The sequence below is a fragment of the Elephas maximus genome, chromosome 19, assembly GCF_024166365.1.
Source record: "Elephas maximus indicus isolate mEleMax1 chromosome 19, mEleMax1 primary haplotype, whole genome shotgun sequence".
Taxonomy (NCBI): domain Eukaryota; kingdom Metazoa; phylum Chordata; class Mammalia; order Proboscidea; family Elephantidae; genus Elephas; species Elephas maximus.
In genome coordinates, this window is record NC_064837.1 from 53,042,143 (window position 1) to 53,054,842 (window position 12,700).

At 34.7% G+C, this 12,700-nt stretch overlaps 1 protein-coding gene across 6 annotated transcripts in view; it reads right to left on the bottom strand.

Annotated features, from left to right (window-relative positions):
• The window catches only part of CDC27 (cell division cycle 27), a 70,292-nt gene that overhangs the window by 42,353 nt on the left and 15,239 nt on the right, over positions 1–12,700 (bottom strand). For 4 of the 6 annotated variants that reach the window (XM_049861619.1, XM_049861618.1, XM_049861621.1 and 1 more), the window contains exons 2-7: positions 12,468–12,543; positions 10,701–10,848; positions 8,162–8,287; positions 1,430–1,527; positions 451–605; positions 134–345 (exon numbers count right to left, since the gene is read on the bottom strand). In XM_049861619.1, the coding sequence (XP_049717576.1) occupies positions 134–345; positions 451–605; positions 1,430–1,527; positions 8,162–8,287; positions 10,701–10,848; positions 12,468–12,543 (815 nt within the window). Of the gene's footprint in view, positions 1–133; positions 346–450; positions 606–1,429; positions 1,528–8,161; positions 8,288–10,700; positions 10,849–12,467; positions 12,544–12,700 lie in introns of those variants that run through there. The other 2 variants (XM_049861622.1, XM_049861623.1) reach the window with 1 other exon arrangement.

Sequence of the window (12,700 nt, forward strand, 5' to 3'; positions counted from 1 at the left end):
TTATTAAGTGCCTCAATTTCCATACTGATTTAGGAATTTGCTGTTCAGATTAATTTACATGACTAATTAATATGAATTATTATAAGATCATTTATTATTATGGCATATTTTAAAGTATGTTTTTTTGTCTTACCTTGGGGTTAATGGGCTAAGAGCAGCTGGTCCTCCTAGTAAACTCCGACCAGTTTTTGGTTTATTTTGAACCTGTTTAGATAATATGGAAGTTCCCGTTCCAAGAGGGACAGTGTCTGGTGAAATTACAGCTGAATCAATATAAGACACCGAGGAATCTGTATTTAAGGAGTACTTTGAATTGGAAGATTCTAAATTCAGTCTGTTTAATTCCTGAAATAGAAATTTTCTACCATGTCATTTACCATAGATTATTTAGTTCAGATCACGCTTTCTAAATTTCACAATATTCTGAACACTTGAGTATGATACACTTACAATTGTATCTTGGGGTGTTTCCGTAAGAACTGTCTCGGGTTGTCTGTGAGATAAACTATGATTAGATACTAGTGTTGTACAAGAGTTGGGCAGACAATTACTAAAGTTCTGTAAAGATGTTAATTTAAATGTTTGGTCAGGATCTGGCTTTTCACCTGTGAAGACAAAAAAAAAAAAAAGGAAGTGAGGATTAATTTTTTTCAAGTATGCACAAATCAGCTGAAATAAAACCTTATCCAGAGTTTTAAAATTCTCCTGTCTGTTTCAGCTAATCAAATTTACCTCCCAAAAGACTATCTATCAACTTACGGTAAAAAAAAAAAAAAAAAAACCAAGATAAAGCTATACATTTAGGAAATAAACTAAACTGCAAGTTAGTTTATTTCCTAAATGTCTGATTTTCAATATAATAAATTACAAGAAAACGCAGGTTTCTCTGTTTGTTTTAAACCAGAAAGCAACTATCTCTTTTTTCAAGGCAAAAGACAGGGGTGGCGGGGGTGGGGGGGCTGAAACTATTGTAGATATTAAAGTTTTAAGCACTTCCATGTATCTAGACGCAATAATGATTTAAAATGGTCCTTTATGCATCTCACAGCATATACACTGTCCATGTCTTATTCATGTAATAGTTTCTGCCCCCAAAATTCTATTAATTTCATTGGACAGTTCTTATTCAGAAAGTCATTCTGGCTAGTGCTAAACTTATAATACAACGCATTCTAAAAGACACAGGATGATATTTAAGTGAGATTGGCTAAACAGAAGAGGCTACTGGATTTAATCTCTGGGGTAATGTAAGGCCACATTCCTGAAACATATGATTCTAACTTATTTCTTGTCCTCAATTTTAACAGCCCTTAGCCTTGAAAAATCTTTTTCTTGTGGATAGATGATTTATATTACTCTCTAAAAATTAATCAAGAAAAACAGAGGATGAAATGGGGTAACCCTCCCCCCGCCACCTCTATAAACCTACCTATTTCACATAATGATTCAAAGGGGGACCAGAGGAAAGGATTTAAACTAAGGCTCTTTTGGTAACATTCTGATCCTTTGGCAAGTCGATCTGTCTTGCTGTAGAGAGAAACAAATAGATTAAACAAGCAGGAAAACCCAAAACATTCATTATAAAGAAATTTTTCTAATAGAAAATTAGATAACTCTTATATATGTTCTAAGAGCACTCTTCTTGACGCTTTCCTCAATTATCAATTTCCCCTTTTTCACCATGCTCCAATTACCAGAAGTTACAACAGTTTAGCCCAAGTCTGGTGGAAACACAGGATATGAACTGAAGGAATGCTAACAAACTAAACTATCACTGTCTTATTGAATATTAACACCGCTTTTAATTTCCTGTCAGATACTTAGTTACTGAAGGAGGTATGAAAAACATCCAAACGCTTCAATCTTATTCCTAGTTTCTAATAAAACACCCCAGTGGCAATCCTGAAAGTGACTTAAATGCATATTTAAATGATCAGATCTTCTAACAAAGTAGAGGTGGTAGCTCTTAGTGAAAAGTAAAATTTGTTTCTTTTAAAATCAGGTATAAAAAGGCTTACATTTGGAATCTAGACAATACTTCTGGGAACATATATACTTGGAACAATCTGGGATTATCAGAATGGCATTGCTGCCTCTCTAGCTTTTAAACGAGAGGAGGTGGGATTAGTGGTTACGAAGACACACTGGAACTTTCGGGTAAAAAATACTAATTACTTGATCTAAGGTTGAAAGTTTTCAATACCAAATGGAGAAAAATAAACAGCAATTCTTCCGAAACTCTATAAAGTTTTATGAAGGTTCAGATGGCATCTAGCCAAGACTTTCAAAAGAACCCTAAGTTAAACTATCAGTTACAACATGTAATCAGACTATCAGTGTCTCCTCTAAGAATTGTAAAGATGATCCCTTGGGGAACTAGATACTAGTTTGCCTCATTCCTCAAATTTGCAAGTTAGTAGAAACTAGAATAAATGAAAAAATAAAGAGAAGAAAGTACCACTAGTTGAAAGATATTCAGCTTCCTGAATGTGCCTAATATGAGCCAATAACCATACTGGCAGAGAGGAGCAGGAGCCCAAGCTAACTTTTGGACAACTTAAATAAGTTTTGCCAAAGTCTATACCAAAAATTGTTCAGATGAAATTTTAAAAAGGCAAAGTAACTGTTACAATATTGACATAATTTTCTACCATGGATAGAAAGAAGGATACCTTAAAAATAGAAAACACCGTTTCCTGAAGCTAATAAATCGTGCTTGGGAATTTGTAACATAAAGCAGAGAAAAGGAAAATACAGGAAAATCTTCACATCTGAGGAGTATCCTAAACTTCAAACAGTTCTATGACCATTTCTTCTATATATTTTCTCTTGTAATTTCTAAATAAATCCATTCCTTGTGTCCTAAGTCCTCTTCTTTATATAATCTCCTCTTGTGATAATCACTTGTATGGAGATGATGCCTAAATCTACTTTCTTGACTTAAAACTTAACTTTCCTCTGCTTGCTGGATATTCTTTTAGAGCATGTTTACAGCAGTGTAACATATAAACCAAATAAGCCTGTTGCTGTCCAGTTGATTCCAACTCATAGCGACCCTATAAGATAGAACAAAACTGCCCCATAGGGTTTCCAAGGAGCGGCTGGTGGATTTGAACTGCCAACCTTTTGGTTAGCAGTCAAGCTCTTAACCACTGCGCTACCATATAAAAAAACAAAAACGAAAAATAACCAAACTCGTTGCTGTATAGGGTATGTTTATTCTGTGTGTAACGGTGGACACATGACAGCAACATTTATTATAACCCACAGGACTGTAACACAAAGAGTAAATCCTAATGTAAATTACGGACTTCAGTTAAAAATAATGTATCGATATTGGTTCAATTGTTTAACAAATGTAGCACAGGAATGCAAGATGTAATAGGAGAAATGATGTTTGGGGAGGCGGTAAACGGAAACTCTGCTTTCTGCACAATTTTGCTGTAAACCTAAAACTGCTCTAAAAAATAAAGTCTATTAAAAAAATCCTACTTAAAGACATAATCAACTCACTTTTCTTCCCTGGACTTGGTCCTGTGTTATCTACATGACTGGCTGTAGATCAGACTGTGGTGATCCATATGGTTTTCACTGGCTGATTTTCAAAAGCAAATCATCAGACCTCCCTACCCCATCTTAGTCTGGAAGCTCCGCTGAAACCAGTTCACCACCATAGCAACACGCAGCTTCCACTGATGGACAGCCAATCAATAACTGAGCCTTAATTTTTATACTTTCATTTTATCCCTGGTTTAAAAAATTCCCTCCCCATTTTCACCGTTATGATCCTATTGTCTCTCACCTAAACTACTACCCAATAGATCCCTAATTAATATCTCATGTTTCTCTTTATCCCTTCAAATCATATTATATAATCCCCTCTCCTTTTATAGTACTAACCATAGTCTATCTGCCTTAGTTATTTGTCTTTCATGGGTTCTCTTATAATTTATTACAAGGTTTCTGAGGATAGGGAATTAGATTTTCTCATTTTTATATTACTTCTTTTCTGTTTTCAAGTAACCCCACCCCCTTGCTTTGCTTACAATGTAACAAAGTTAGGCACTTCTATTACTAATTCTTAAAATTCCATTGAATCGTGTGAATTATTTAGTTAGAAAATAGGTAGACAAATATTGGTTTAAGCAAAGATAATCTATTCAGGGGGAAATATTCTGGAAATGTGAGATGTGATCCTTTGTTATGAAAAGCCTCTTTACTATTATTTCAATTACAATTATATCTCCTTTTAACTTTAGCAAAAGGAAAATTCCTTCAAACATGTCGATAAGTTGGGAAGGCTGATTTTTATGAGTCATGATCTGATTGACAGACCATAAAATAGAAAATTTAAAACAAAATTAGCTGAGATTAGCTATATATATATAGACATATACATCTAAATAGATATAAATGTATAAATGATGTAAGAGCAAATGAGGGAAGAAGTCAGGTATGGAATTATAATCTAGTCTGGGACATAAAATCTCTAATTATTCAATAGAGAAATTAAAAGGGACAAAAGATTTAAGAAAATTAAACTCCTGAGGGTTCTCAAAGTTTAGACTTTTTTTTTTTTAAACTAAAATGAGGGTTTTACACAAAGCCCACCAAGGAGTTTCCCAAAAAATTAGGGTAAAAAAATTACTTAGATGGTATTGGGAAGAAATAGGTTAATTTAAGTACCAGATTTAGTATCAGCTATGTCCTGAAGAGAGAAATCTCATGTGCTATACCAAACCCATTGCTGTCGAGTTGATTCTGACTCATAGCGACTTTATAGGACAGAGCAGAAGTGCCTCACAGGGTTTCCAAAGAGCGGCTGGTAGATTCAAGCTGCTGACCTTTTGGTTAGCAGCCAAATGCTTAACCACTGTGCCATAATAGACAAAAAGACCAATAAAATGTCAACCATAAATACTGGAGATAAATAAGAAAACATGCCTTAGCTACAATTACAACAGGTATGTATCTAGATTATTGCAATGCAACTTGGTCACAAGACAGGCATACGATGGCTAAAATAAAAAGTTGGTTTTGGATCAGGGTTGTCCTCCTTTGGAAACTCATCCTTTTTATCCTTATGTTGAATAAAAATAACTCATTCTTATTCCTCTTAAAAAAGAAAGAAATTACTTCGACTTTTTTCTTCTTCGTGGATAAAACCAAAACCAAAACCAAACCCTTTGCCGTCAAGTCGATTCTGACTCAGAGAACCTAAAGGACAGAGCAGAACTGCCCCACAGAGTTTCCAAGCAGCATCTGGTGGATTTGAACTGCTGATCTTTTGGTTAGCAACCATAGCTCTTAACCACACTGCCACCAGGGTTTCTGCTTTATCATAACACACACACACACACACACACACCCCTTTCTAAAAACCTGATTCAACTGCACCTTCAAAAACTTTAAAATAATTTTATTTAGAAATAATAACACATACATGGGGGTTTTTAACACATACATGGCATTTTTGTGATTTTAACACTTTACTTTTTTAAACTTCATTTTGAAATCATTTTACATTCACACAGAAGTTGCAAAAATAGTACAGAGTTCCCATGTACTCTACACCCAGGTTCCCCCAATGGTAACATGTACCATAACCAAAATACAATTATCAAAACTGGGAAGTTGACATTACTACATTACTATGAAGTAAACTACAGCCCTATTCAGATTTCAGAAGTTTTTACATGCACTCATTTGTGCGTGTATGTGTATAGCTTTATGAAATTTTATAGCATGTATAGATTTGTATAACCACTACCATAATCAGGATACAGAACTGCTGCAACACCCCAAACTCCTTCAGGTTACCCTTTATATGCTCACCACAACTCTAACCCCTTAACAACCACTCATCTGTTCTCCATCACTATACTTTTTTCATTTCAAGAATGTTATATAAATGGGATCATACAGTATGTAAACTTTTGAAATAGGCTTTTTTCACTTACCAAAATTCTCTTATTGCATGTATGAACAGTTTATTCCCCTTTAATGTTGAGATACGGGTATAACAGTTATCTATTTATTCATCAAAGGACATCTGGATTGTTTCTAGTTTTTTGCTCTCACAAATAAAGCTGGTATGAACATTCATGTACAGGAATCATTTTACATTCCTACCAGCAATGTATGAGGGACTCCTTTGCTCTGCATCCCGTACTGTCAGTAGTTTTTATTTTAGCCATTTTATATAAATTTTTTTATTTTTTAGTAGTGGTATAAGGAGCCCTGGTGATGCAGTGGTTAAGCACTCAGCTGCTAACTGAAAGGTCAGCAGTTTGAATCCACCAGGTGCTCCACTGGAGAAAGATATAGCAGTCTGCTTCTGTAAAGATTTACAGCCTTGGAAATCCTAAGGGGCAGTCCTACTCTGTCCTACAGGGTCACTGTGCATCGGAATTTACTTAAGGGCAGTGGGTTTGGTTTTGGTTTAGTAGGAGTGTAGTGGTATAAGCACTTGGTGCTATAAATTTCCCTCTAGGCACTCTTTTAGGTACATTCCAGTGTTTAATATGTTGTGTTTTCCTTTTCATTCAGTTCAATGTATTTTTTAATTTCTTGTAAGACTTCTTTGATCTATGAATTATTTACAAGTGTATTGTTTAATTTCCAAGTGTTTGTAGATTTTACTGTATGGCTTTTTATCACCTAACCCAACTCTTTTAAACAAAGAATAATATTTATAATACTTAATTTTAGTCAATATTTTAAAAGTAAAAGGATATGGTACTCTTTAAGAATTAATATTTCTACAACATTCCTCTCATAAAATTTTGCCAACTTCTTTCATCAATCTCCCCCTACTCCCTCATTTTTATATTATCACTCCCCTCAAATAATTTACATCCCTCAAACATTTACCTTTCCTTTGGAAGTCACGCAACAGATATGAAATGTCAAATTTCACTTTTTCTACAAAGTCTTTCCTAGTTATCATCTTACCTCTCATCTTATCCATTACCCAGGTAAAGCTGATTATCATCTCATTTGTGTCCCTCAAAATACTGTCAAAACTTTATCACATCACTTTCATTGTAACAATAAAAACTTACAAATTTTATTTACTGCTTCTCTTCTCTTATTCTACTATAAACCCTAAAGGGCAGGCACTGTACATAATTTATTTTTATATTTCCAGCACCAGGCACTGGGTCTAGCCAAAGGTTCTCCAACAAATGACAAGAAGAATCACAGTTGCATGAACTAAATTCATTACTCCCAGATCTCCAGATACATGAAGATGTATTTTATTTCACTATTCTTCTCAAAAGAGCAGTGTCAATAGCTAGACATGCCTCTACCAGTCTGAAGATAAGTCCCAAAATTCAGCCAAATAATTTATTCTGTTCAAAAAGATATTTTCAAGGTTTCTTTAAAAACCACTGTGCAGACTGGTCTCAGTTTATCTTAAAACAGATGCTATTCTGCTTCTCTAGACAAGCAGCACTCAATCATTTCTCCTATGACACACAACAGATGACATTTATACATGTGATGCACTCCCACAGCACTACTAAAAACTAGTTTTTTTTTACAGCACAGTCATGAACAATTCCTTTTATGCTAATTGTTACCCTCTACTTCCCCAACTCAAAAAGTATTTCAGAACGAAAACGAGTGAGAATAATGTTATTATAATGATAACTAACTCTGGACTCTTACTTATTTTTGTAAAAAGTAACTTATTTGCAAACTCACTATTATTTCAACTACCATGGTAGGCAATTTCTTGTGACATACCTCAAAATCATTATGACATACCAGATAAGAGCTGGTATTACAGAAACTTGTATTCAAGCCTCTTGCTAAGGAGTAACAGTGATATTTAACACTAGAGAAAAAACGTCTGTGATTCTTGTTCCTCAGTGAGTCACATAAAGCTATTTTCCTCACCCAAGGGAAAAACCCAGTATTATGTGCATTCAGTTGTTAGGCCATGCTGCTGTAGCCATTATCATTAAGATTAATGGAGAATCAAAAACGTGACCAACATCTTTAGAACAGGTTTAACAACAGCATGGGACCAGAAAAGTGTGTACCTACTTAGCCACATGCTATTTGATAAACAGGGACCAACATAGGTATTTTAAATTAAAGACCTTATAATATTGCAAACTATTTTCTGTCAGTTTGTATCATTCTTACTTACCAATATACATGTCCCAACAATGAAAGAGTAAAGCAAGCTGAATCACCAAACTCGGTAACAATATCATCATGGCTTTTCTGCTTATTTAACACTCCACCAGATAAGATCTGTTCCCCTTCTGCAAGCCTTTAAAACATAAATTTACACATTTTAAAAATCAATACAAAGCACTGAGTGTAAAGATATCCTTCATTACCAGCGTACTTCTAATTATGGAGATAAAGTAAAAAGTCTACGATACTTTTAGGAAAGCTGTAAACATGCATTTAGAATCATTTAGGAGAATGGGAATTTATCATCTTAAAATTCCAGTATTGCTTTTAAAAACAGAACCAGTTAAATTTAGCTTTTGTATGTATAAATCTAGTCTGAGTATTCATTACTTAAAAAAAAAACTAAAACAAACCCAGTGCCGTCAAGTCGATTCCAACTCATAGCGACCCTATAGGACAGAGTAGAACTGCCCATAGAGTTTCCAAGGAGCGCCTGGTGGATTTGAACTGCAGACCCTTTGGTTAGCAGCCGTAGCACTTAACTACTACGCCACCAGGGTTTCCACTCATTACTTATGTCAAAAGAAATGGAAGAGGACTAATATACTGGGGGGAAAAGATATGAATGGTTCTTCATTTTAAAATGTGGTGGTCCTCCTTAGTTCTATAATTTCTTGATATAGGAATCTGTAAGCACATTAAACAAGACCAACATATCTTAATTAAAAATTACATACTCAACGAATTCAGTCATTTTTAAGTCTTAAGTCTAAGATTTTTATAACTAAAACTTGTGTAGTACTTTCATCTCTTTTTATCTGTCAATCACCTTTTCTTGACAGAAAATCATAAACTTGTTCTCCAAATCTAAAAATTTGTCTGATTTCATTACATACTTTCAGTACATCAGAATTTGTAATAATTTGTATTTAAAGTTTTTGATTAAAAAAAATTATGTGGAAAAAAAACCTGAAGTAAGTTTATACAGCCTATCCTGAACAGAAAAGGTGACATATAAGGTTCTTTTCCCTTTAGTGGGACTTAAAAAAATGTAAATATTTATAAATGGGATAAGAACATCTAACAAAAATTGGCTTGAGAAACTGAAAGATTAAAGTATATTTTTAAATTTTAAAGCATTAGCATCTGTATTTTAATGTTAAACTTCTCAGAAATTTTATAGATAGTGATAGTTTAGCTAGCTTTATCTTAAAAGTCATCAATTAGTCACTGGACAAATACAAATTATTTTTAATTTTTTGTGAGGTTTATTTGTATCCCCTCACTGTAAACCTATAAACTAAATACAGTTATAGGCTTTTACAAACTCCTGTTTAGTAACTTTTACCATTATTCCATCTCACACGGGATGGAAAAGAGTTGAACAATCAAACCAAGCCTGTTGCCATCGAGTCTATTCCGACTCACAGTGACCCTACAGGACAGAGTAGAACTGACCCATAGGGTTTCCAAGGAGTGGCTGGTGGATTCGAACTGCCGATCTTTTGGTCAGCAGCCAAGCTCTTAACCACTATGACACCAAGGCTTCAGTTTAAGAACAAAACTATATTTCTAGCTGCCTATTTCGTTATAGGGACAGCTGACTTGGTTTAGTTGTAACATGCAACAGAAATGCTCTCTTGAAATTGTCCCACTGGTTCCCAAAAAGAATGATCTCTCCTTTTTTTTTTTTATTATGCTTTAGGTGGAAGTTTACAGTTCTAGTTTCTCATTAAAAAATTTATATACATATTGTTTTGTGACATTGGCTGCACTCCTCAAAAAGTGGCAGTATGTTCCCCCTTGTCACCCCGGGTTCCCTGGGTCCATTTGTTCAGTTCCTGTTCCTTCCTGCCTTCCTGTCCTGCTTTTGGACAGCAGTTGCCCATTTGGTCTCCTATATTTGACTGAACTAAGAAGCATGTTCCTCACCTGTGTTATTTTTTTGTTTTATAGGCCTACCTACTCTTTGTCTGAAAAGTGGGCTTTGTGAATAGTTTCAGTTCTGGGTTAGCAGAGTGTCCAGGGGCCATAGTCTAGGGGGTTCCTCTAGTCTCAGACCAGTAAGTCTGGTCTTTTTTTGTGAATTTGAATTCTGTTCTGCATTTTTCTCCTACCCTGCCCAGGACCAAACAGAATGATCTTGAAAGGAAATTTCTAATTACACAACCACCCAGAAACTGCCAAGGGTGCATTAATCTCAGATGAACTGGTAGGTACGCAGGCTTATTCCAACTGGTCTAACACTGAAAGCAAAGGAAAGGAAACATCATTTGTGATCGTTTTAGATTTTAGGAACTGATGAGAATTAGTTATGTTTCTCCAGAGTTAAATTATAACAATGAAATCTCTCCATAACAAAAAGAATGCCATAGGCAACAGTGTAAACATTTCAAACGTTAATGAAATAGACAAATCCTTACTACCAAAAAAGAGGGGGTGGGGGAAGGGAGACAATTGGAGTTTAATCTGTCAAAAGAATTTTTATCCCAAAATCCTACAGTGTAAGTAGAACAAAATTAGCTAGAAAAGTTTTAAAAACTTACTTGCTGAGATCAACACAACATTTTGCAAGCAGGTATTTACATTGCGGTGTAGTACAACTGTGTCCTTTCAAGAGTCTGTATGCTTTATATGCCTTTCCTGAGCGGTAATAACAGGTTGCCAGTAAAAACAAGGCTTCTTCAGAGTGTACTAAGAACACATATATATAAAAAGAAAAGTTGGCTATTATTCAGTATGTTCAGTGGTAATCATAATTTATCTGGCAGTGAACAAGTTTAACATAAAAAGAAAATTAAGTATCTTATTTAACACAAAACAATTATTTAATTCAAACTTGAATTAAAGAGGAATACTTTGCTGATAGGAAAGTTTGTTACCAATTCCTGATTACCTTCTCCCTACAAGGAAATAATAGAAAGTAGACACTCATGGTTTTCTATGTAAGTACTTAAAAAAAGCAGAACACATACACACACCTTTCTGTCCATAACTATATTTAGTCCTTAAAAATACTTTGTAAATTCGATGTTTCTCTTCCCATTTTAAAGACAAGGAAAATTATATGCAGAATAACTTCTTACCCAAGATCAAATGGCTAATGAATATCTGTGTTGGGATTCTCTCTTATATCACTTTGCTGTTTTTTCTCTCTTATAGCAGATTTAGGTGCGCTATATATGGAATTCTTAAGAGAAAGGCAAATGGGTGATAAGAAACTAATGAAATTGAGAAATTATTTCAAGAATTTGGCTTACAGAAGATCCAACCCTTTAAATTCTTTGTTAGCCTCAAGCTCTGTTGGATATCTTTCCCCCAAACACAGGAACTACCAGGAGTGGCATAGGAGGCCACCAAAGAAGAAAAGAGGTATATCTAGCATAGCAACTCCGATGAACTGATATTGTCAGCCTAGAGCAGTGTATTGACAAAAACTCTGAGGCTGGTTCAGTGGGAAAGAGAAACGATGGATTAGTGATGTCCACTATGGTTGCAAGTTAGAGGAGTGGCAGTATTTGCTGTCCTCGGTAAAGCAGAATCAGAGCAGATCTGCCACTTACTGATCATGGACAACAAGCTCTCTGCTGAGTTAACTGGACAAAAGGTAATTTCTGGTAGAACTGATTACACCCTTTGACTCGGAAATTTCATTTTAGAATATACAACTCAAGGAAATGACTCAAAACAAAACAAAACAAACCAAAAAGCTGTACACAATTATCCATATCAGCTTCTTACAAAGAGAATTACAATAATTTTAGGATAGAAACAAAACATATGTTAATAGTAAATAATGTTTACTGAGCATTTATTACAATGCCGGAAGGCTGTGCTAAGGTGCTTTAAATACATTATCTCATTTAGTTCTTCAACTGATTCTATGAAGAAATTTTTATTATCCCTATAGATGGAAAATCTGAAATAGAGATTAGGTAATTTATGCAAGGTTTCACAGCTATACAATTAACTGACCAGATTAGGGTTTGGACTAAGGCGACAGGCTAAATCCATGCTCTTAGTCACAGAACATAAACTCTATTCTAATGAAAAACTTGGAAAAAACACCTGAAGATTGGAAAATGATTAAGTAAACCCTGTAATTATTAAAAGTAACATATAAGGGAGCAACAGGTAAAGTTTTTATGAACTAGTGGCAATCAAAGAAAAAAACAGAATAAGCATGCAATTATAACTAAGAACAGTGAGGATCAAAAGAATGCCTAGAATCTTGTTATAGTCATAAAACATGATGACATTCCATATATTTTACCCTTCATTTATAGCTCTACAGCAATGAATAGATTGCATACCTTCTGCATACAGTCTTTCTGCAAGGAAAACTGCATCTCGGTATGCATAGTGGTTTAGTGCTTGCCATATAGCAGCCTGTAAAGAAAGAAAAAGAACATAAACTTGTTGTCCGCCATGGAGTAGATTCTGACTCACAGCAACCCTACAGGATAGAGGAGAGCTGCCCCATACGATTTCCTAGGCTGTAATCTTTACGGAAGCAGACTGTCACATCTTTCTCCCGTGGAGCCTC